Below are 23,207 nucleotides of genomic sequence, written 5' to 3' on the forward strand. Positions count from 1 at the left end.
TGTAACTGGAGTCTCCAGGACAGTGTTAGTGAGGCCAGGAGGTGAGATGTTTATCTACTACAGGGAAGCGGGAGCTCCAGGTCATTACTGCCTGTGGAACTTGAAGGAAAGCCTTTTTCTCTATTAACATTTACAGTTGTAGTTCTAATTCTAAAGGTTCAGCTTCATCTTTTTAACAGGCTTTCTTGCTCAAGACTGAGAGGTCTGAGAGGGCAGTGACTGATGGTGTGAAATGCTGGGAGCAGGCAGCCAGGAACTCCTGCCCCTGCAAGCGCTGCCTGTTCCAAGTGCAGAAGTTGTTCCACTTCACCCGTGCGGTTTTCCTGAGCACATGTAGAGTGTGGGGTGAGATACAAAACATCAAAGGGTGCCCTGCACAGCCAAAGGAAGCTGGAGATGTAAGGGAACTCACGAGAGACTGCTCATTGCTTGGGGTACACTTACAGGAGAAAGGGTTACCAAATAGACCAACCCAACAGACAATCCCCTTAGCTGTGAGCAATCAGGCGTGGAGAAAATTTTAGGGGGAAATATCACTTAGTCCTCCCTCCACGTCTCTACTTATAGCTAGTACAGGAGTGAGAATACCAGGAGCTGCTGACCCCTCAATCCAAATCAGTAAAGCTACTCCTATCTTATCTGCAGAATGTGGATGTAGGATCCTGACTTGTCACAGCTGTGTGTTATTTTCTTTGCTGCTGAGGCACAGTCTGGATTCATTCCCTGCAGATATTTCCTTTTTTCCTAATGGCAAGTAAAGTGACATGGGCATGTTCAAAGCTGAAAGGGCAATTCTTGCAAAGACTGGAAAAAATCCTGGAATGGATTTTTTCTGATACAGGTTATAAAACTTAAATTACTTTCTGAGCAGGTTCCAAGAGCATACAGTTGTTAGGGGTATAGTTTGGTGTTGAATCCATAGCTCTGAAAAATGCAATCATTTCAGAGGGGTGTTGTTACTGGGTAAAAACTTTCTTACATTGTAGAACTCACTATTGAAAAAGTTAAGCTCAGATACTACTCACTTGGGTCCAAGGGCTCAGCTGTTTGCTGCAAACCAGTTAGGTTTCTTTGAAGTGATTGATGTTGCAGTAACTATTTTGCAGGCACTGCCACATTGACTGCCATTATCCAAACACATCCATCATGAGAGGAATCATATTGCTTGGTCTTAACCTTATAAAGGAGAAGCTTAAAAACACTACAAGTTTTACATTACAATGTAATGTAAAAGTGCAATTTTTACAATACAAACATTACAAGAAGCACACTTTCATATAGCTTTCAACAAATCCATGACCTTTAAGAGCCATACCATACATATGGCATTAAAAGCACACCGCTCAGAAAAAGCCTATTGCATTCTTTAATTAATGTATGATTGAAAGTAGCCTAAAAAATGTTTTCCATGTAGATTCCAATTTTTGTTGAAACAAACAAAGTACTTAAAAATAGTTCACCAAATCAGTGGGTTTTTTCAGTGTGTTGTAAATCTAAACTTCGATTGTCTCCCTCTTTAACATCAACAGTAGGTACTCTCAGTGCGTCTATAATACATGCTCTGGGTGTGTTTAGGAATTCTGGCACCAACAATGCTTTCCACATCAGCCAAAACTACATCTACTCTTAAGGTTATAAAGTCCACACCCACATACCTATAACTTTGCAAATCAAGCAATGTAACACCTTACACTGCTAGTGCTTTTAGTCATTAACAGAGGTTTCTAATCCTTTAATAATGCTCCCCTCAAACTGTAATGTAATCTCTTAATCGCTTTAAGAAGCTACTGAATTCCTCTATCATAAGCATCTGTTTGTAGTGACATATGTAACAAATGAAGATGGTGTCTCTTTTCAAGATTGGTGAACTTTTGTGGCATACTAACTGAAGGCAATGAAAATGGAAGGTACTGAAGTTTAGCCAAAAGCACGTTTAGCTCACACTGGCTGTTACGATTGAGCTGGAGTTCTGCTTTACTAATAACTTTGAGGAACTCCAAAAGGTAATGAAACACGAGACACATCACAAACAACATAACTTATTATTCACTTTCCCATTATTTAGGTGTCTGATTCATTTATTTACAGGTTCAGCACTGTAAGGAACAAGAGTTCTGAACATCGAAGAAGAAAGGAGGAATTATTATTACAATGATATGCAGACATATGCGTGACACTTATTTACAGGGAACCAATTTTTCTGCAGGGTTGAAAGAGCATGGCACCACAGATTTCAGTATACATCTGTACTAAAAGTCAAAGGTACACAGTATAACTCACTTTTCCCTTTCTATTTTTAAAGTCACTTATGTTGAAAATTATGCACCTACTGCTTGAGAGAACAGCACATGGTGGTCCTGCTGTTTTTACAAAATTGTTTATCCAGTTATGTGAGATAAAAAAGACTCAATCTCATCTGTCAGTGGAATCTAACATACTGAGGTTTTTAATCTTATATTTTTAAAGTCATTGAAGAGATGCTACAATAAACAACACAGAAGTTTAGGGACAAAAAGCTTTGTGAATGTGTTTCTATCCCTAATCACGGTTCAGATAGAGATAAAATCTTTCATATAGCAAATTAAAACAAATTAGTGATATGAAATAGCCTGAGAGAAGGGAATTTATTTTGCAAATTATTATTAATCAAAGAGCTGGCACATTGTTCTGCCTTGGCCAAAGTACAAACAGCATTACTGGCCCTACCAGAAATGGATAGCAAGTCTCTGCCTTTTTGAAAGTTGAGAAACTTCACTGAAACAAATGTGGGTTTAAAGATAATTAAATTAATGATTTTCTAATGGAAATTGTGCTAAAGACACCATTCTGTTCAAATGCAAGACTAGTGTTACAATATTATGCTAATTAAGGGATTTAGATTTTTATGTATTTGAACATATACTTTTTTTTCTTGTTTTATAAGTGTTTTTAGCAGAGCAGTTAATAACTGGATCTATTCTGTATGTTTTCTCTTTAATATACAAATACAGATGTATAAGTCAATGTTATATTTCTCTCCTACTAAAATGTTGAAAATAAATACTATATTTTCGTATATAAATAGACAAATGCATATGTACCTACTCAAAAACAAATGCAAAGCAAGTTTGACAGAAAAGGGTTTCAGCCCTAAAGAAAAACAGCAAAAGGAACCTAACAGAATGGAAAACTAGAAATGTCAAATGTTTCATTGCATCTATCATGAATTAGTAATTTACAAGCACAGAAAAATAAGGGAAAATAAAGTGCATGTATCAAATCTACTGTGACTCATAGCAACTCTGTTGTACTTTCTTCTATTTATAAAGCCTGTTAGTTGTAACTCATAGAATTATAAAATCATAGACTCATAGAATGGTTTGGTTGGGAAGGGACCTTAAATATCCTCTAGTTCCAAACCCCCCCTCCCCACCCCCTTGGGCAGGGACACCTTCCACTAGACCAGGTTGCTGAAAGCCCCATCCATCCTGGCCTTGAAAACTTCCAGGGATGGGGCATCCACAGCTCCTCTGGGCAACCTGTTCCAGTGCCTCACCACACTAACAGTAAAGAATTTCTTCCTAATATCTAACCTAAACCTACTCTCTTTCAGTTTAAAGACATTCCCTCTTGTCCTATCACTACATGCTCTTGTAAAAATTCCCTCTTTATCTGTCTTTTGGGTCACCTTTAGCTACTGGCAGGCTGCTATATGGTCTCCCCAGAGCCTTCTCTTTTCCAGGCTGCACAGCCCCAACTCTCTCAGCCTGCCCTCACACGGGAGCTTTTCCAACCCTCTGATCACCTTTGTCACCCTCTTCCAAACTCATTCCAGCAGGCCCACATCCTTCTTATGTTGAGGAGCCCAGACCTGGATGCAACACTTCAGATGGGGTCTTATGAGAGTGAGTAGAGGTGCAGAATCACCTCCCTCAACCTGCTTGCCATGATTCTTTTGATGCAGCCCAGGATACAACGGGCTTTCTGGGCTGCAAGTGCACATTGTCGGCTCATGTCCAGCCTCTCATCCATCAGCACCCACAAGTCCTTCTCAGGTTGCTCCCAATCCATTCTTCGCCCAGCCTGTATTTGTGCTTGGGATTGCTCTGACCCAGGTGCAGGACCTTGCATGTGGCATTGTTGAACTTCATGAGGTTCTCACTTCATGTCAAGCTAATTCTGTGAGAAAGTTGTTCCTTGTAGTTTCTGATATGCATAAATTGAGCAAGAGCAGCTGCATGACTGTCACAGCCATGGGCCACTGATGAAACTGTGGATAAAGCTGTGCTATTGCAGAGATACAGTTCCCAGTAACAGCGACAGTTTTGTAGGGTGCCACGTAGACTACAAAATGATCCAAATGCAGAAAAACTTTCAGTATAACACAGCTTTTCAAAACCATAAAATAATACAAACTTCACAAAACACCATGTTTCCAAAGGGTGGAGAAGCGTCATAGCCTGTCAGACCTCATGTTTCCAGGGAGCAATAACTAAGACACAAGTAAGCTCACCAAGTGCTCTTCTTACTTGAGTGCCTCACTTGCCTCCTTTCAGACCAAGCTGCACGCTATGGCCCATCAGGATAGCTGGTGGGCTGATTTGCCTGTGGGGTCTACAGCTCTCATCTCTCTGGCAGTGCAGCAAAGCAGAATACAACACTAAAATCACTTTTGTTACCAGTTACCAATGACTATGCAACTGAAGTGATTTAGAACTATAGAGTTTAGAAAGAGCAAGTCTTAGAATAATAAAAAAGTCATCAGACCTTTTTGCTGCTGCATAAGCCTTCTTGGCCCTGGGGCAGGACAAAGCTGAGCTTTGCCAGGCCTGTGGAGAACAAACCCTGCCACAGCAGCTCCTCTGCTCTGCCCACTCCCTGCCTTCCACTACAGCCTTTCTGCCAGCACCACTGGGATTTGCAGTGCTGTGAAGGTTTGTGATTGCATTCAAATTTGGAATATGTTTAACTTGCTCATGAAAACAGGAAGAAGACAACAACAAAGCCTTGTTCCAAATGGCCACTAGATCCCATCATTAATAAGGGATCTAGTTCCTACCAGGATATCACCAGTAAAAAACAAGGCTTGCTTTTAATATGAGCAGTGTTGCTACGTCCTCTTGAAAAACAGTTGCCAGTCTGGGACGTGGGGGCATTAGATCCACCATTACTAGGATAAATGCTGTGAAAAGTGGGAGTGATGCATGCTGCAAGGGAGAGGGAAGAGGCATTGGTATCAGGGAACAATAGGCTAGCAAAAGGATGTGGAGAAGGGACTGAGAGGGTGTCATGGTTTAACTACAGTCAGAAACCAAGTACCACACCGCCATTTCCTCACTCCCCTGTCAGTAGGATATGGGAGACAATTGGAAAAGTGAGAAAACGCATGGTTTGAGATAAAGACAGTTCAACAGGAAAAGCAGAAGCTGCATACACAGGCAAAGCAAAACAATGAATTAATTCACTGCTTCCCATAGGAAGGCAGGTGTTCAGCCATCTCCAGGAGAGCAGGGCCCCATCACATATTAACAATGACTTAGGAAGTCAAACTCCATGACTCCAAATGTCTGCCCCTTCATCCTTCTTCCCCCCACTTTATATACTGAGCATCGTGTCATATGGTCTGGAATATCCCTTGGGTAAGTCAGGGTCAGCTGTCCTGGTTGTATCTCCTCCCAACTTCCCAAGCACCTCCAGCCCCCTTGCCAGCGTGGCAGTACAAGAAGCAGAAAAGGCCTTGATGCTATGCAAGCGCTTCTCTACAATAGCAAACATATTATCAACACTGTTTTCAGCATAAATTTAAAACACAGCCTCATATTAGTCACTGTGAAGAGAATTAACTCTACTTCAGCCAAAACCCACACAGACAGTAAGAACAAAGTTGAAGGTAATGCAGCAAAGAGAGATGGGAATACAGGCTGGTGGGACAGTGACAGCCCTGCCTGGGATGATGGGGGGTGAAAGCCATATTTTCCAAACAGCCAGAGCAAAGAAATTTTTTTTTGCATGTGTGTCGGGGCTGCATTTTGACCTTTACACTTTACACACAATTTTGGGAACAGTCAAATTCCACCCCAATCTAAAGAAAAAAAGCAAAACCAAAACAAAACCCAAAAAACAACAAGCAAACAAACAGAACCAAGTTTGTTTCACAGAAATATGACTGTAGAACATCCCATTATTTTAAACCACCCCTCTGAACTCTGCAGCTGTAGTGTAGGTGGGAGGTGGCAATTCAGACCTTGGAGTCCCAAGAACTGGCAAAGTGGTTAAGTCATATTAGCTCAGGGCTGGAAAGGAGCTGTTGTTATGTAATTCCTTCTCATCTCCACTGGAACTGCTGAGAAGAGGCTGATGTTATTACAACTGCTATACCATCTTCCTACTTGTAGTCACCACAGCTTCCTATTAAATGACAATTTGGTTATATATGGAAATTTTATGTGTAATATAGTACTTTAACGCTCTCCTGGGGTCACATACTCCTCAGACAGTTATTGCAGCTTGATATTGCAAGATTGTTGCATGGCAGCTCTGCATGAAGTAATACCTTTAAATCTATTCTATAGAGTTAAATCCCTAAAAACTGACCTGTGCTGCCAGCTTTAGACACTGAACCTTGCCAAAGTGCCCAGGACTCTGTACGTGTACTGGGGAGACCGCAAAATAACTCTGTGACTCAGGATTCTACTCACCTCCTTCAGAGATCTGCTTTTCCCTTCTACCTACAAAGCACCACGTTGCCATCACTGTGATGTTGCTGCCTCTTCTGAGCTCAACAGCGTCTCTGCACAGCACCATGTTCTGCAGCGCCAACGTACCCCAAAAGACTAGCAGAGTAATTTTCTTTCTTCATCTCACTGGGCAGCATAGAGGGAAGAGAAGTCAGAAATGGCATTTAGAACATTGCACAGGTGATGATGCTGACCTTCCACTGAGCTGTAGCTATTACATTCTCCCCTTCAAAGATTTTCTTTCAAGAAATTTGTGTAAATAGACTGTGCACTTAATTTCCCACCTGCAATAACTAGAGGCAAAGGCTGATCTTTCAGGAAGGTGACAAGGTTCGGGGTTTTGCTGGGATGAGTTCGCCCAGCAGCGCAGCAGTAAAGAGCTCAAATAAGCTCCATTCTCAATTATTTTTTTCCCTGAATAAATTAAATCTGGAAATTTACAATAAAGTACATAAGAACAAGAAATGTCATATTTTTATTACTTCCTATTCATATATTTCTAATTCAGAATGCCCCTACTATTTATCAAACTTAACACAGCCATAAACACTTACTTAAAAAGCCTATAATGGTGAAATTAATACTCCTTTACAAACTTACTTCTCACAGTTGTGTGCTTGAATTACACCATAAAGTTTGTGAAATTGAAAACAACACATAAATCATGTTATCAAATGAAAATTTCTAAAATATATTTTGGACTTGACTCCCAAGAGGCAACATCTCTGTTCATATTTAATCTCTAGCTGGGAAAAAGTAATGTTTTGCAAACACATATTAAAAGCACCTTTTATGCCAAGGAAACAAAGGCAAAGTAATAAGTGAGATGCAAAACCCACAGGTAAGGCCTTGTAAGATGCATCTCAGAGACAGACACATCGCTTCCACTTTTGTTGGCACATTTTTGTTGGCCCTCTCTTTAGCACATTTAGCAAATGCATAAGCATGAACTCATTATGAGAAATATTTAACAAGAATAAGGCTCTCTAAAGAAGGTTCTTAGTCTGAAATGATTCTTTCCAAGCGTTAGTCCTTTTAGTAGTGAGAGAATACAAATCCATTCCTAAACTTTCTGATGTGTATACAAACACTTCTGTCTATTTATATTATGGCTTTTTTTTTCCTAATTCACAATCCCTACAGATATGTGCATGTAAAAAGATCTGTGCACAAGATCTCGCCTCATATCAAAGCTTCACTTTATTTAAAAAAAAAAAAAAAAAAAAAGAAGACTGAAGTTAAAATGTCCATGTCAAGACCAAATATCAAGGGGTTTTTTTCTTGGTTTTAAGAAGTCATGGAACATTCCCTATCACAAGGTGCTACTCTCCTTTCTAGCTTTGATAGTATTCACTATCATTGGAAACAATTCCCAATGTTTCCTCCTTATGCTATGGGAATAAACACTCAAAGTTTATGATTTTCATTAAATACGTAATGGTGGTAGTAAATAGACTGAAATAAATATTTGAGCAGCAGATAAATCTGAATTCAGAGTTGAATTTGGTAGAAAACATGTTGCATCCCACTGAAGATCTCAATGTGACCGAATACCTGTAGCATTTTTAGACCCCTAAAATGCCTCCATGGTTAGCTATAAACTCCTTGTGACATATTTTAGTTCATAGAAAAGAAAAGAAAAAAAAATTAGAAAGTAAGTATAACCGACTTGGCACAGATTTGAAGATTTTCATATGAGAGATTTCAGGTGAGCAGAGAGATAGAACTGATTACATGTTTCAGAGGTGTACAATTTCTTTTTCCTCACACTTCATATTAGACAGGAGTGATACAAAGCACCAACGGGATATCCTGGAGCACAGGTTTCCTTACACAGAGACAGTACCTGCTTCTTGTCTACCTCGTCTATCAATATAAAGCAACAGAAAGAGATTTGATACAGCTGCTGGTTGGCTACAGCTTAATCCAGAAAGCACTGAGATAAAGCTCAAAGGCTTGAGGAAGCACCAAAAGTCTTAGCAGAGATTAACTCAATCCCTTGACTGAAGTAGAGCATCTACTATTACCTATTTGGTCTCACAGGGAAGAAGCCTAGTTGGCAGAATGATTTCCTGTAGATGTTAGAGCTGAGGCCACTGCCAAGGTTCACGTTATATAACCTGACTCTGCAATGACGGATGCCACAGCTCCTCACACATACTCCACATACACACATCCAGAAAGTTTCCCTTGGTTTTTTTGGTTGTAAAAGACTACATTCTTTCAGAATTTTGTTTGCCATTTTTGTCTGGGTTTTTTCTTTTTTTAGGTTTTGTTTGTTTGAAATAGTCACAATTTCAGTGTGACAATAAAATGTACTGAAGAACATATGTACTAAGGTATCCCAACAGCCCCCTTTGCAATACCACATTTGGTGAAGCTTTCCACAATAACTATTTCTCTGCAAAAGATTCTTTATTTTACCTAGCAGAGCCTGGTATTGTCCTATTTGTCCATTTTGCAACATGTTTGTCCCTGGCCAGAGCTACACAAGGAAAGGAAATCGACTACAAAAATTCATGTACATGAATTTTTTAATTTTTGATACAATCTCTAGCAATTTCAGATGTTACAGAGCCTCTTCAGGGAAACTGCTGTAAATTACTAGCTGCAAATGGAAATTTACTGGGAATCACATTCATGTGAATGTTTTACATGAACTGTTGTGAGTATATCCAAAAGGACAGCTACCTAATTGATAAAACATCCATAAATAAACAAAAAAAAACCAACAAAGCAAACCCAAAAAAAACAACAAAACAAATCCAACAAAATAAAATGGAGATGAAACTTACAGATACCTGCAGTAATTTAGCCAGCTTCTTATCCACCACTTTTATGGGCATAAATCTGAAGTAAAAGATCTTATTCCACACGTATACAACTTACCAGTTCAGGAAGGATGCTGTCCATGTGCACAATCATTCTTTACCTGAAGCCACAGCTCTTTCACTGGATACTAGACATGGTGTGAGATAAATGAAAAAAAGCAATTACTTCCTGGCTCCTAATAGCAGAACATTCCTTTTTTTTAATCTGCCAGTATTTGTCTCTTATGCCTCCATCCTCGGCTTAGCAGCAATGTAACTCGTTGTGAGATAACAGTATACCTTTAAGAAATAATAAATGCAAGCGCATTAAAGCTTTACATCAGCAGTCACAATGCTGATCTATAAGCTGGCATAACCATCTTCCAGAGCAAAACAAGTCCTTTCACAACCGCTTCATTTTGGGCACCACCTTTCCCTCAATTATACATAAGCAGCAAAACAGCTGTCAACTCCCAAACTCATTCAAATGTCTTATTTAATTAGGTTTTGGTTTACAGCATAACTGTTTTCTAAGCTTAAACTTGAACAGGCAAATAATTGACAATCAACAATATTAACATAAAAAAATTGAAAGATTGCAGGTAGGGTTTGCAGAAGTAATAGGAATTGTGTTAGTAATTAATGAGACAATAATTTTGTCATTGCTCCTACCTTAAGCCACAAAAGGCAAGGTCAGTCCCTGTGAGTAAACTAATCCAGTGGAGCTGAAGTTTGGTAGGAAAGCAAACAAGTCATATAAACACGTTAGTTAACTGCTTAATTGCTTAGTCAAATCTCAGTCTTTAAGTCCCATGGAAGACAGGAAATTTAGATATAAAACATACTGCATTATTTATTTACAAAAGGAGTACATTTTGACCACAGACTCTCTCTGAAAAAAATATCAAAAGAGGCTCAGCTGGAGTCCCAAAGATCATGTTATTTCTAAAAGCAGACATCTAATCTTGAGTACAACATCAGCAATGGGAAGAAGTATTGCACTTATTAATATTGGGTTAAATTAACAGAGTTTACTAAATTCCAAATCCCACCCAAAGATCTGAAACCATTATTTTCTTCAGAAATGATTGTTAGTTAAATAGCTGAAGAATTAAGTTTTGTAGTCAGCAAAAATAGAAGTTATGTGCAGAAAAAATGCTGGATCCTTGTGCCTGTGAAAATAATATGGTTTAGCTAATATAATTATGGATTAACTGAAAAAAAAAGAGTATTTCAGCATTATTAGAGTCTCAAAAACCTTTTAACGTGCTTTACGTGGTTTTTAAAATAACCTTCATCTTTGCAAACCATTTTGATATTCAACGACACTTTAACTCTGAAATTCAGCAACAGAAGTTCACAGTTAAGAAAAATTCCATGTCTTTGTCTGTGAAATCCTTTTCATTTTCTTCTGAGACAGTGTTGCTCCTCTTCTTTCACTTGCAGCTCCCAAAAGCTTGGCAGGATAAGAACTTCATAACTAAATACCAATGAGCAGCAACAATGAGGCTGAAGCTCCCTGTCACCAGACCAATGGCACAGGCCCACTACCCACCACAGCGAGTTGGGATCTCCCTGCACTTGGGATGTAGGTGAACAAGGGAGATGAAAGGATAGAAGGCAACCTGGGCCCCTTCACAACCAGATCTCAATTCCAGCTTGCCTCCCACAATAGTCTTCTCCACTGCAGATCCCACTCTCTACACCACTGTGCTACACTGCTGAAGGTTCAAACACTACTAACTATAACCCGTAGGAAAGACACGACAGTTTGGTTTCTATAATTTCCAGTAAAAACCCTATGAAATAAGGATTAAAACCTTAATGGTTGAAAAATACACATTAAAAATGCAGGAAATGCCAATTTTTAAGATCATGCAAGAAAGAAGAACTCTACATGTGTACATGCATCATGCTACATGCATCATGCTACTACAATTGCACAGTCACCTTTTCTCCAGAGAGGCCTGATCTTACTCAGTAATGAGGACAAATGCATAAGGACATGGAATAATAACCACTCATGCAACAGAAACCTGGAACTTGACAGTCATTTAGTTCCTTCGATATGCACTCTGAATACCACGTATGGGCTTCCTTGTATAAACAGATTTTAAATACTAACTTCAGAAAAAAATTGCTGACATACAATATATTACTGCATTGCTATATCTTTTTATCTATTAATATTATCAACTTGCTTATAAAAAAGATTACAAATTTAAACTGAACAGGAAATATGAAAGCCACCTTTTTTTCAATTAAAACACACACATATATGTTATAAATCAAAGCGTTTATTAGTAAAAAGTTCAAAATTTGAAGTTTTCTGCTTCTTTTAAAAAGTTCTGATGACTACAGAATTGCATTTGGCAGAGTTGATGTCCTTTCAAACAGTTAGTCACAATCTCGCTGTATGCTGCATATGTTCACACGATGATGCCACTCGGAAATGGGACAATCTTTTAACACTGAAGCTGAGGAATTTTTTTCATTTCACACCATTTTGCACCAACATCCTAGAGCACTTATCAATGTATATCAATAAACTGTTAAATAAGTATGAAAGAGTATAAGCGAAATATAAGCAAAAACCAGTTAATGCCAGGTACTTGTCTCTGTTGTGAGATATCTGTCATAATTTTCTGCTCGGATTCAGAAGCCATGCATGTGCGCAGTGAGAAACACTAAACCAAAATTAGAATCTTATCCTCAAATATCCTATCAACTAATTCTGACATAATAAAAGCAAAAGCAGACAAAAGAAATATTTGGATTCAGGTGGTTTTGTATATGTACATGGAGTATTGAAATACACCTGTATTTATAAGTGACATTAACGTAACAGATTTATCTTGTACACATGTAATGTACCAGTCAAATATAACAGGAAAGATAAAAACCAGTAGCTGGCAGTAGACAACTTTATGGGTCCTAAGAAAGTTACTAAGCACAAAGCGTCATCCACGGAACCCTATGAACAGCAAACTATTGACTGAGACAGAAAACAATAATTACACAGATCTTCCCTTCCCCACTTGTCCATCGCCCTTATTTTGGGATGCATTCATTATAAACCAATTCAGTTCTTGCAAACTTTGCTTTATGTAACAGAGTTTGTTCAACACACATGAAAATTCTAACATATTCATTGTACTTTTAGTGACAGAATGGCATAGTCTTGGCAATCTAAGAAACTCCTGAAACGAAGCATCCAATGTCAACTAATTCGCAATTGTGTTATAAAATACAAGCAAAGATGGCATCGTGAAGCTTATGCTCCCCCAGACTCAAGTTCACATTTGTCCAGTTCAGAATTAAAGCATTTTCTACCTGATTTGTAGAACCACAAACGTGCATACTGAAAACCCAGCTCTTCTTCTCACTTATTGTCAATAACAAAGAGTCTGTTGACCAAAGTTCCTAGACGGGTCTAAGGATTAGCTGGGTTATGCAAGTGATTAGCCAAGGTTAAAATAATTGGGCACTGAAATTATGAGCAAGGACAATATTTGTCCTTCCCTTGTTACTCGAATTGTTGAACAGAGGACGATAAGGGAAAACTTGCCTCTACCTCTGCTTTTGCTGGTGGCAAGCAACTGTGTTACAAGCAGTTTTGTAAAGTTTTGCCCATATTAGAATCACTGCTTCTATAAAACTACTCCATGACACTACCTCTACTCCTGTCCAAGCAAGACACCATTAGCTTGCATCTGAACTCAGTGCCTCAGCTGAACTTTAAACACCACAGCTATGGAAAAAAATTCACTTTCCATGTGCCTGAAACATCTAAAATGCCATTTTTGTAATTTCCTTTTAGACACAGTATGTAATGCAAGCTGCAAAGCAAGTGCCTTGCTACATGCTTCAGCAATACACCCTCAATATCTTTGCAAACTAGTTTAAAAAGCAACCCAGTTTTTTCAAATTCCTTAAAGTTATCTGCATGCCCCTGTGACTCATCCAGAAGTATCAAAGTTGCTAAGGAACCCTGTGGGAACTCATCCCAGGGTCCTGCACTGTTTGTTTTGAATGCTACTTCTTTATTTGTACTATTTTAATATCAATTTTATGACACACAGTGAACGCTATGCAGTATCAATCCTTCTTCACTTTGCTTACTATTTCTAAGGTTTGTGCCGCAAAACACAAAATTTGTAATCACCATTTACGATACAGCTGGTAATTTTGAATTGTGTAAAATAGATGTGTTTTTTTAAAAAAGTTTGGGATACTCACAACTTTGAATGAATTAATCTTATCCAACCCAAATCCTAAGCAGTCTGGATATAAAGTTTATAATCAGTCAAACATATCGCTGATATTTAGTGATTCTGTATTAATATTTTCATGCTTAGAGCCACCTGAGAAGCCATTTTCCTCATAAACCACCTCTATTCCTCATGAACACATTCATGTCTGCACTTTTGCCTTGCCCTCACCTCAAAACAGCTTTCCATAGATTTAGTAGTTAAGCAATAGTGGACTAGGACTGGCTTTTTTCCACCACTATTTACACTTTAAAGTACGACTGTATGTGTGAATAAAATGGAGGGAAATACAGTCGGTATTTACCAATATTTTGAAATAACATAGTACTCAAATCTACTCTTTGTGCCACATAAACCAAATATACACACAATCAATCCTGCAGCTCTTTTATCACCTGTGCTCAATTAAGACTGATGCATTTTAGCTATTTAGTTACTTTTTAACCCTATTTTTAACCCAGTACCCTCCTGTTGTTTAAGGATTGGGCCCTCTAGTATTTTAAGATCAGGGATTGATTTGTAAGCACATGCACGCGCACACACGTGCGAGTGTTTAACAACTTGCAAGACATTTCCATCTTGTAAGGGGAGTAAAAAGCTGGATCTCCTTGTGATGTCATCCCTATTCGAGTAACAAGAGGGTCCCAAGGTATGACTGGTGACAGAACAAATCTCAAGCAAGTTTGGGATCAGTGCAGAAAGGAGATTCCCAAACACCAATGTCCAAGCCCAAGCGTGCACAGTCCAGCTCCTAACAACCACTGCTATTACCAACTCAGGCACTATGCTTGAGAACTCTTCTCAGGCATATTAAGATACAAAAGTGTTTCTCATTGGCAAACAGATAAACTAAGATCTCTTGCAATAACAAAATAATTAGAGACATTCAATTGTCTATAAATGCTTGCACTTCTTTCACATATTGACAGACACCAGAGTTACCAGTGGTTCACATTTGTAAAGTACTATGTCCCTTCTTCCCACCTTTTAATAGGGGAAACTAAGGCAGAGAAACTAAATAAAGGGTCCTGTGAACCCACCCACAATTCTTCACCGCACCAGGAATGCAGAGGGCAGAAAAAGAGAGCAAAAGTAAAATTATATTCTTTATTCATTCCGTTTTAGCTGTGAATATTCCTATTATACAAATACAGTATAAATTCCAAAATCACAATATATTACAAAATAAAAAAAGTACAAACTGCGTTACTTAATAAATATACCTAACAAGTTAATCAGAAAGACAGAATTCAGATTGGAAACATTTAAATGTTTGACCCAGCAAACCATACAAACCTCAATTTAAATACTTTTTTCTTTAAAACCATACCGTAGAATACCATTCCTGATTTCTTGATTAGAAAATAACATCAAGTGAATAAAATGTTGTGATCAGATAACGATTTCTTGGAGCAATACCAGTGCCAAAAAAGAAGCAGGGCTTATACAAAAGACACCATAACCCAAGAAAAACAAGAACACAAACACTGAGGTGCAGCCAAGGCAATTATTGCCAAAGCAGGAGACTATTATCTAGTCACAACATTCTATTGCAAATTAATGTTCTGTTATTAAAGATAAATAATATAAATGGAGCAGAGGGTGAGCCAACCAGGCAACAAGAGGCCAGTTTACTCAAAACAGTAATTAAATACAGAAGAGTCAATTGCTCCCTGTACTGTTCACGTGTAGCTGCATTCCAACTGGCTCAAGGGACCTGTTCTGTGCTCCAGGCAGAGAAAGCAACTGTTCCTAAAAGCAGTCTGTTCTTACTTTGCTGCACTTTTACAAAAGCCATTGGTTTAATTTTGCAAGAAAATACCCACAATATTTTCATCAATTGGGGGGGTCAGTTTTACATCAACTTCATCTGGTAAAAATATAAGGTTTATGGGTAAAAAACACAGCAAAAATAGCTGTTACATCATAAGCCTTATTTACAAAAACTGTTTACAAATGTTTTTGGCTGTACAGCTGAAAGCCAGATACTAATGTAAGATGTAGAAGATGGAGGTAACAGTTTAAAAATAGTGTGCAAAAAATACATTCTTATAGAAAATAGACAGTGGGGAGGGGAGACACAAACATACAGAGAAATCTGCTTGCAAATAATCTGAGGCTAAGTTTTTACAACAGAATATTACAAATACATTTGTATTTATCCCCCACAATCTACAGTCCTTCCCAGTCTGGGGTGCTGCTGCTTCATTAAGGATTAAGGCATCACCATCACAGCCAGCACACCTTCTCTCTGTCTCAGTCCCTGCAGCAAAGCTCCCAGCCCGTGGCCCAGGTGGTCTCATGAGCAGGCATTCTGCTCAATATACATCTTGGACAAGGACACTGCCATGGACTTGGCCAGCTCTTCATCCCGCCTGCGCTGTACCTGAGTCTGTCTGCACCACGCCTCGTACTCTGGGTTGGGGCACATGCGGTCCAGCACAGCATCGTAGTGCCCGTTGCTAAGCCAGCTCAGCCAGATACTGGGCCGCGTCGGGTCCTCGGGCCCCAGGTAGTGAACCATGGTGGAAACGGTGGGGCTCTCGGGCCGACCGCCCGTGGTGAGGTGGATGTTCACGTTCAGCATCTGCCCCATGGCCAGCAGCTCCGGGTAGCCGGCCCAGGCCCCGTCCTGGGCGGCGGCGATGAGGAACTCACCCACGTCGCCCTCAATGATAGGATTGAAGTGGTCCAGGTGGTCGGCGATGTAGTGGACGGTCTGCTCGCGGAGCTCGCCGTGCAGCCGCTGGTCCCCGTACACCGCCTTGCAGACGGCACGGTACAGGCAGTTCCCGTCGGGGATGATGTGGAAGCGGAACCGGCCCTTCTGCCGCAGGTACTTGTCCTGCTTCTCCACCTCGGCCAGGTACAGCGCTAGCTTCTCGCTGCGCTCCGCTCTGCCGCCGGGCCCTCGCCGCACCTCGGGACCCGCCGCCTCCTCCTCCTGCTCTCCGGGCGCGGGCCCGGGAAGCTGCGCGGGGCCGGTGCTGCGCTCGGCGGGGCCGCACCCGGGGGCCAGCCCGGGCTGGGCGCCGGCGGCCACCGCCTGCAGCGCCTGGCAGTGCTCGCTGAGCCGCAGGCTGCGGTTGCTGGGCTCCTCGGCCGCGGGCTCACCGTCGGCCCCGGCCTGCCGCACGCTCTCCAAGATGCCCTCCAGCCAGGCGCGGCTGCGGGGCGAGCCCGGCACCAGCTCAGCGGCGGCCTCGGCGCGCTGCACGATGCGGATGGGCACGATCCGCTCCAACGGCCGCCGACGGCTCACGGTGACCTGCGTGCAGGAGCTGAACTGCGGGCCGCCCGCCGGCCGCCCGGCCGGACCCGCCGCGGGGCCGCTCGGCATCACCTCCAGGCAGGACGAGAAGGCGGGCATGGCGGCGGCGCTGCTGCCTCCCCCCGCGGGAATGAAGCTGTCCTTGTCGGGGCTCTCGGCGGCCGCGCTGGGGCCCGCGGCGTCAGCGGCTCCCGGTGCCTCCGCGGCGGAGGGTCCCGGCGACAAGGAGACCTTGAAGACGGCGGCGGAGCTCGGCGAGGCCGCGGTGGCTGCGGCGGTGCCGCCCGCCGGGTAGTGGGTGATCACGGAGCTGTAGAGCTGCATCCTCGGCTCCCCGCGGGCGGCGCTTTATAGGCGGCGCCGTCGGAGCCGGGGCGGGGAGCGGCGGCGGGGGCCGCGCTGGGGCTGCCGAGGAGGATGAACCGCCCGGGTAAAAATAAACAAGGGCATCACCGCCCGCCCCGCCCCGCCCCGGCCGAGCCCCGCGGCCGCGGCAATTCCGACTGCGCCACCGGCGCGGCCCCCCCGCGGGCCCGGCCCTTCTGGAAGCTGCGGGAGCGCGGCAGGGGGGCGGGGCCGCGCGCGCGACCTCACGGGGCCCCGCCCCCCGCACCAGCCGGCGCGCGCGCGCTGTCACGGCCCGGGATCGGCGGCCGCGCCGGGATTGGGATCGTCGCTCCCGGTCTTTAGTGTTCCGACAGGTGCTGGCACACGCTGCTGCCTGTCCGCCTGCAGCCCTGCTCTGGAAAATGCGGTGCGGGCGTATAAAAAGTGTGATATAAACCACGGCGTAATGACAGGAGAGACCCGGTCTCAAATACGGGTCTCACCAAGATCGTTGATACTTGGTTTGTTAGTGCCTGTAGTGTCCTAAAATTAAGCCATGTCTTTTAGCCTCGACTGTGGTGTAAATAAAGTCATATCTAAGTCTTTGTCCATGGAGGATGACGTGATCCATGCACACTGGATTTGATTACGTTCTGACATGCTGATCAAGAAACACCAGTTTTACACCATGATCAGATGTTAACAGAGACACTCATTCCTAGCAAAAGAGGAAAAGAAGGTACTGACATATGTCATTTCAAAGTGATTTAAAAAAAAAAAATTCTGGATTCCATCCTACAGTCTCAAATATCTTCAGAAAAGTGTTAGTGATCCAATTGTAGATTGTAGAACTTCAAAAAAAAAACCCAGAAAAACCTCTGTATATTCTGAAAAATTTATTTTCCCATTCCACTTACATTAGTAAATTATAGTATATATTTAATTAAATATATCCATAATATATATATAATTAAAAATATAGAACTATGAGGATCACTTGCAACAGACTGCAATGTCAATAATTGTTTTTTTGGAGCCTTGGTTGTGTTTTGGATCCATTTTCAGGGATCTATTTCCTGTCTTCAGTCTCTGCAGTTGATTCCAGGGTGACCAGCAACACATTATGGAATTTTATTCTCTTTACACAGAAAACATATTCATGCAAAAAAATGCAGATATTTATGGGAACAGTTTTCACATCCATCTTACTTTTTTATTCTGGATAAAACACAGCAGTTAATTCCATGTATTATTGGGAACCTTTTAATAAAAATGTACAGACTCAATATACATCAAAATTTTTTGCCTTCGAAGATGAAATGTAAGAGGTGTATCAGATTTGAATCAAAGCCCAAATGTCCTTACTTACCTGCCACAGCCAGCCAGAAAGTTGATATCTTTAGAACAAATGGCGATGGGCCTTATCCCAGGAGCATTTCTGGCAGCCTGTTACAGGGGGATAAGATATTACAACTGCTCTGAAATTACAGAATGACTCTTGTATTTCAGAATGTTCAGAACTCTGTTTTAAATATAGATTGTGAGCCCAGTCAGTGAGTCTTTATTTCTGGACTAATCATTACTTAGAGAGGAAAATATATTGATCAAATAATGGTAAACTGAAATCTTCCCTCCTTGAAATGAGGGCTTGGAGTAAAGGAAGGAGTCCTGTCTAGTTTTATTTCTTAGTCGAAAATGTCTATTCCCAAGTTAGCGTATTCTAGTATATTGATACAAGATTTAATGTAAAACAACTGGAAATTACCCCTTCTTAGGGGTTTTAACAGTAGCTCTTCCTTGTGGGTTTGGTCGCTTATAAAGATGTAAATTACTAATGCTCACCAGTTCTTCTGATGCTTTTTTTTTCTTTTAGTTTGGAAAAAGTACCTATAGTTTTGCTTAGTGAATTGTGCTGTCTTCTAGTAAATGCCAGAGCTGAATACAGGATGGTGGTTTAAAGTCTTCATTAGTCTGGTAACAGAGAGAGGGGAAGAGAGAGAGGCAGCTCTTTCTGTTAGAGAACAGTAAATGGATGCAGCAGAATAAGAGCACTTCTGTCAGGACTGAGTGCTGCATTTTGAATACTCAGTACTGCAATTTTCTTTCTTCTAGGATATTACAGAAACTCCCACTAATGACTGTTCTGCCTCTCCAAAACCATAGGTTATTTGGGACAGTGGTACATTAACGGATGGGCAGCTGTTTAATTCTGAGTGTTCATTAAATGAGGTACAACACTTCTGGAGCTTCATTTGAGGAAAGAAACAGATTTTTGTATGCCTAAATTACCACCGTGTTAGTATTCTGATGCTCTACTGTAGCATATTCTGGACAAAAACTCTGTTTATCTCTGAACAAAAATCCAAGGAATATCCTGAAATATATGCTAAATATGCCAGCAGTTTTTCATAATGGTAACAAATAGATTGCTCTTTTTTTCTCTTTTCATTTATAAGCAGATATAATGTCTTTCCTATATTTTCAGTTAAAATGCATATAATAAGCTCTCTAATAAGATTAAAATACAATCAAAATCTATCACTAGGTAACTGAGAGACAAAACAAACACTGTAACCACTGTCTTGGTGTTAATAGTATACTACTTTTGATATATTCATTAACTCCCATGTGAAGTAAATGGAAAGAGAAGCTCACCTTGGTGTGTTTTACCTCTGTTGTTATTAAACACTGGCAGTGTAACACAACCAGCATTTTTCATACCTGAGCACTCGTAGTTAGTCACACATACTTGGCCTGAGGGGAATCCAGTCTCTCTGGATAACCAAGGACAAAAATCCCATTGAACCGCTGCCACACAAGCATCTCATGGCTAGCTTTCAACTCTCATACTAGGAGTTACCAGGAATCAGCACTTCCTAAAAGGTCATTTTCTTGGATATCTGACGTCTGGTTTTAACAGTAACATCCTAAACCATGGTCTATTCCAGAGAGTAATCACAGGATGGCCTGGGTTGGAAAGGATCTTAAAAATCATCTAGTTCCAACCCCCCTGCAATGGGCAGGGTCACCTTCCACTAGACTAGGTTGCTCAAAACTCCATCCAACCGGCCTTGAACACTTCCATGTATGGGGGCATCCACCACCACCAGGTGCAGGACCTGGAATGATTGAGTACAATTCTGGTGAAATAGAAATTTCAAGGAAATATTTGAATGTCTTTAATGCAATGATATCTATAAAAGGTTCTTCCTTTCACTAATTGAATGTAGGTCTTTAACATTTCTCTGAGCTGCATACAGAACTGCTGTTAATTCCAGGGAAAAACTAAATTTTGCTTCATTGTGGCCTGGCTAAAACACAACATGCACATTGATTGCTTCCAGAATACTCCCGTATTCCCAACTTCTGTCATTTTTGCCTGCATGTTGTGGCCTCACATGTACTAGAGGAAAGCAGGGAGAACACAGTATGGAGATGGCTTTCACTATTTTCCACAGAGTAATATTCCTGAGCTTCTGGTTTACTCATTAAGGGTAATGTACAATCCTTCGCTATGACAGAATAGTCCTCAAAACAATCGCTGTAGTAATAAAGTATAAACATCTCCCGTGGTTAAAGTTTCTCTTGACATGACTGTTATCACTGGTTACCCTGCACATTCCAGGAATTGTTTAAATTGTTTAGAAGGCAAACCACGATCACAAAAACAGCTGTTGAACAACACTGGTATTCACTGACGTAAAACAAGATGCATGAGAGTGGAACTACTTTTAACTTTAATATGTCGTAGATACATGATTGACATGGAAGAAACAAATTAATTACATCACCAGGAACATTTGTTAGTGAAGAAGGGAGGAGAAGTTAGCTTAAATGATATATTGAATGACACTGAATAAGCGTTTCCACTGCCTTTTTTTTTTTTGTGCTGGCATAACAGCCCTTCAGCCAAAGATCTTTCTGGCTGAGGTATTTAATGAATTAAGAACTTTTTGTATGTAACTGGAAAATGAAATGTTGAATTTATACTAATAATCTGAAGTGGTATATACCAAGGACAAAATTTGGAAATTACTAGAAAATAGAAAAATATATCAAGGATCTTCCAATACAGGGAAGAAATGCATGTACACTGGAACTAGAAAGAACTTACTGATAAAACATCAATTTTATCCTCTGTTGCCTGCAGGTGATCCTATCATATCATTCCTTTCATAAAATTACCAAGGGAACTTATTCAGAATATACTTAGTGAATCGATAAAGCTGCCACGAGCCAACAGCACTTCCAAAAGAACCAATTCTGCTCTTGCCCACTCCCAGTCTCTTTTTTCTTCTCCTGATGCCAGCTGCTTTTTGATGGTTTAAATGTTGTTATTAATTAGACTACCTACTTCATTTCACCCTAAATATGCCACTAATATAAAAAGGAGGGAAAGTGTATTCACACTTGCACTGAGGTGTGAATATGCTGAATAAAACAAGGGCTGTGTCTCCGAGAGCTTTGCCTCGCTATTTCTTGTTCAGCTTCTGCTATATTAAAATTTTATTCACTGTATGGGTGCACCAGTCATTAGAGATGTAACAGATGCTATGACATCATGTGGCAAGAGTTTGTGGGAAAAGGGCTGTTGGTGATAAATATAGGCATTTGCTCACATCTCAAGGGCTCAGGTGGTATCCCACTTGATAAGTGAGTCTCTAAATGTGAGTGATGACGCAGGTCAAGTATCTCATTTCTACTCAGAACTGTAGACAGCATTTGTGGTGGTCACTGTGCACAGAGCCCTAAGATGCTACCAGAAAAAAAAAAGGGGATCTGCAATGCTGCTTCCTCTGAAAAAAAAATGGTGGTAATAATGTGATGTAAACAAGCTTTATAGTGTGTATGGTGTTTAGAAAGGTTATCTTCTCTATTTTAATAAATCTTACAAGATATAAAAGTGTTCACAATGTCTACATTTTTTTTATCAGTTACAGGAAATTAGTCACCTTCTCTCCCTTTTATGTTGGTTAATGGCAACTTTAGGGTTGAGAAAAGTAGATATTTTGGCTAACACCAAGAGCAGAACAGAGTTCTGACAAGGACAGACTGTGAAGGAGGTAGGGGAAGTAGGTAATACAGAAATACCAGAAGCAGGAAATCGACACTCACAATTACAGGAAATATTATTAATAGATTTATCTTGATAAAAACTAAGCATAAAATAACTGTGGTAGAAAAGAAGGTGCAACACTGCCTAATCTTGAAGTGAAAAACACTCCAGTGAGGTAGCATGCAGCCAGCACTTCAACTTCAGTGGCCTCACAACCAAAGTCTTTGGAAACAGACTGATTCTGTGAGAAGTGATATCCCCTCTATCCTCCGCACCCTTGCAATGCACACCCTTCTCTGCCTTTCTGCCATCAGTAAACAGCAAAAAGAGGAATCATCACTTTACAGAGAGAGGTAAGTGTCACAGAAAACCACATTTCATCATTCATGCTTTGAGAGTCACGGAATAGCACATAATTACATTAACCAGCTTTGTTGTTCCACTGCCAAGTCCTTCCTGTGGGAAAGGGCTGTGGTTATGTGCTACATAACCAGCTCAGCAAGTCATGTCAAATCCCTGATGAAATGTAGGGAGAGGGCTTACCTCATCACAATTAAAAACCTGCTCTGTTTCCATATGTGTAGCACAGAGCTCGCTGTTACGGCATGGTCAGATCACAGCTATTTAACTCCACTGTCTTAACATGAGAAATAACGCAGGTAGAGCCATTAGAGAGGAGGGATGACATCAATTCATCCTGACTGATGTCCTAAGCTGTGTAAATAATTAAACCTTTCCTGACATACCTAGATGTAC

General features: G+C 40.9%; 1 protein-coding gene across 1 annotated transcript; it reads right to left on the bottom strand.

Moving 5' to 3' along the window:
• Positions 1-14,890: 14,890 nt before the first annotated feature.
• On the bottom strand, positions 14,891-22,858 carry OTUD1 (OTU deubiquitinase 1). Its single transcript, XM_027695672.1, has 2 exons — positions 22,854-22,858; positions 14,891-17,393 (listed from the first exon to the last, which is right to left on the bottom strand). Exon 2 carries the CDS (start codon positions 17,390-17,392, stop codon positions 16,097-16,099), a length of 1,296 nt encoding a protein of 431 aa, XP_027551473.1. The 5' UTR covers position 17,393; positions 22,854-22,858; the 3' UTR covers positions 14,891-16,096.
• Positions 22,859-23,207: the final 349 nt, after the last annotated feature.

Source organism: Neopelma chrysocephalum, unplaced genomic scaffold (assembly GCF_003984885.1).
Source record: "Neopelma chrysocephalum unplaced genomic scaffold, ASM398488v2 Primary Assembly neopelma1_102, whole genome shotgun sequence".
NCBI lineage: Eukaryota > Metazoa > Chordata > Aves > Passeriformes > Pipridae > Neopelma > Neopelma chrysocephalum.

What these genes read in the sequence shown, in the direction of transcription:
- OTUD1 (XM_027695672.1), bottom strand. Translation starts at nt 17,392, where the DNA reads ATGCAGCTCTACAGCTCCGTGATCACCCACTACCCGGCGGGCGGCACC.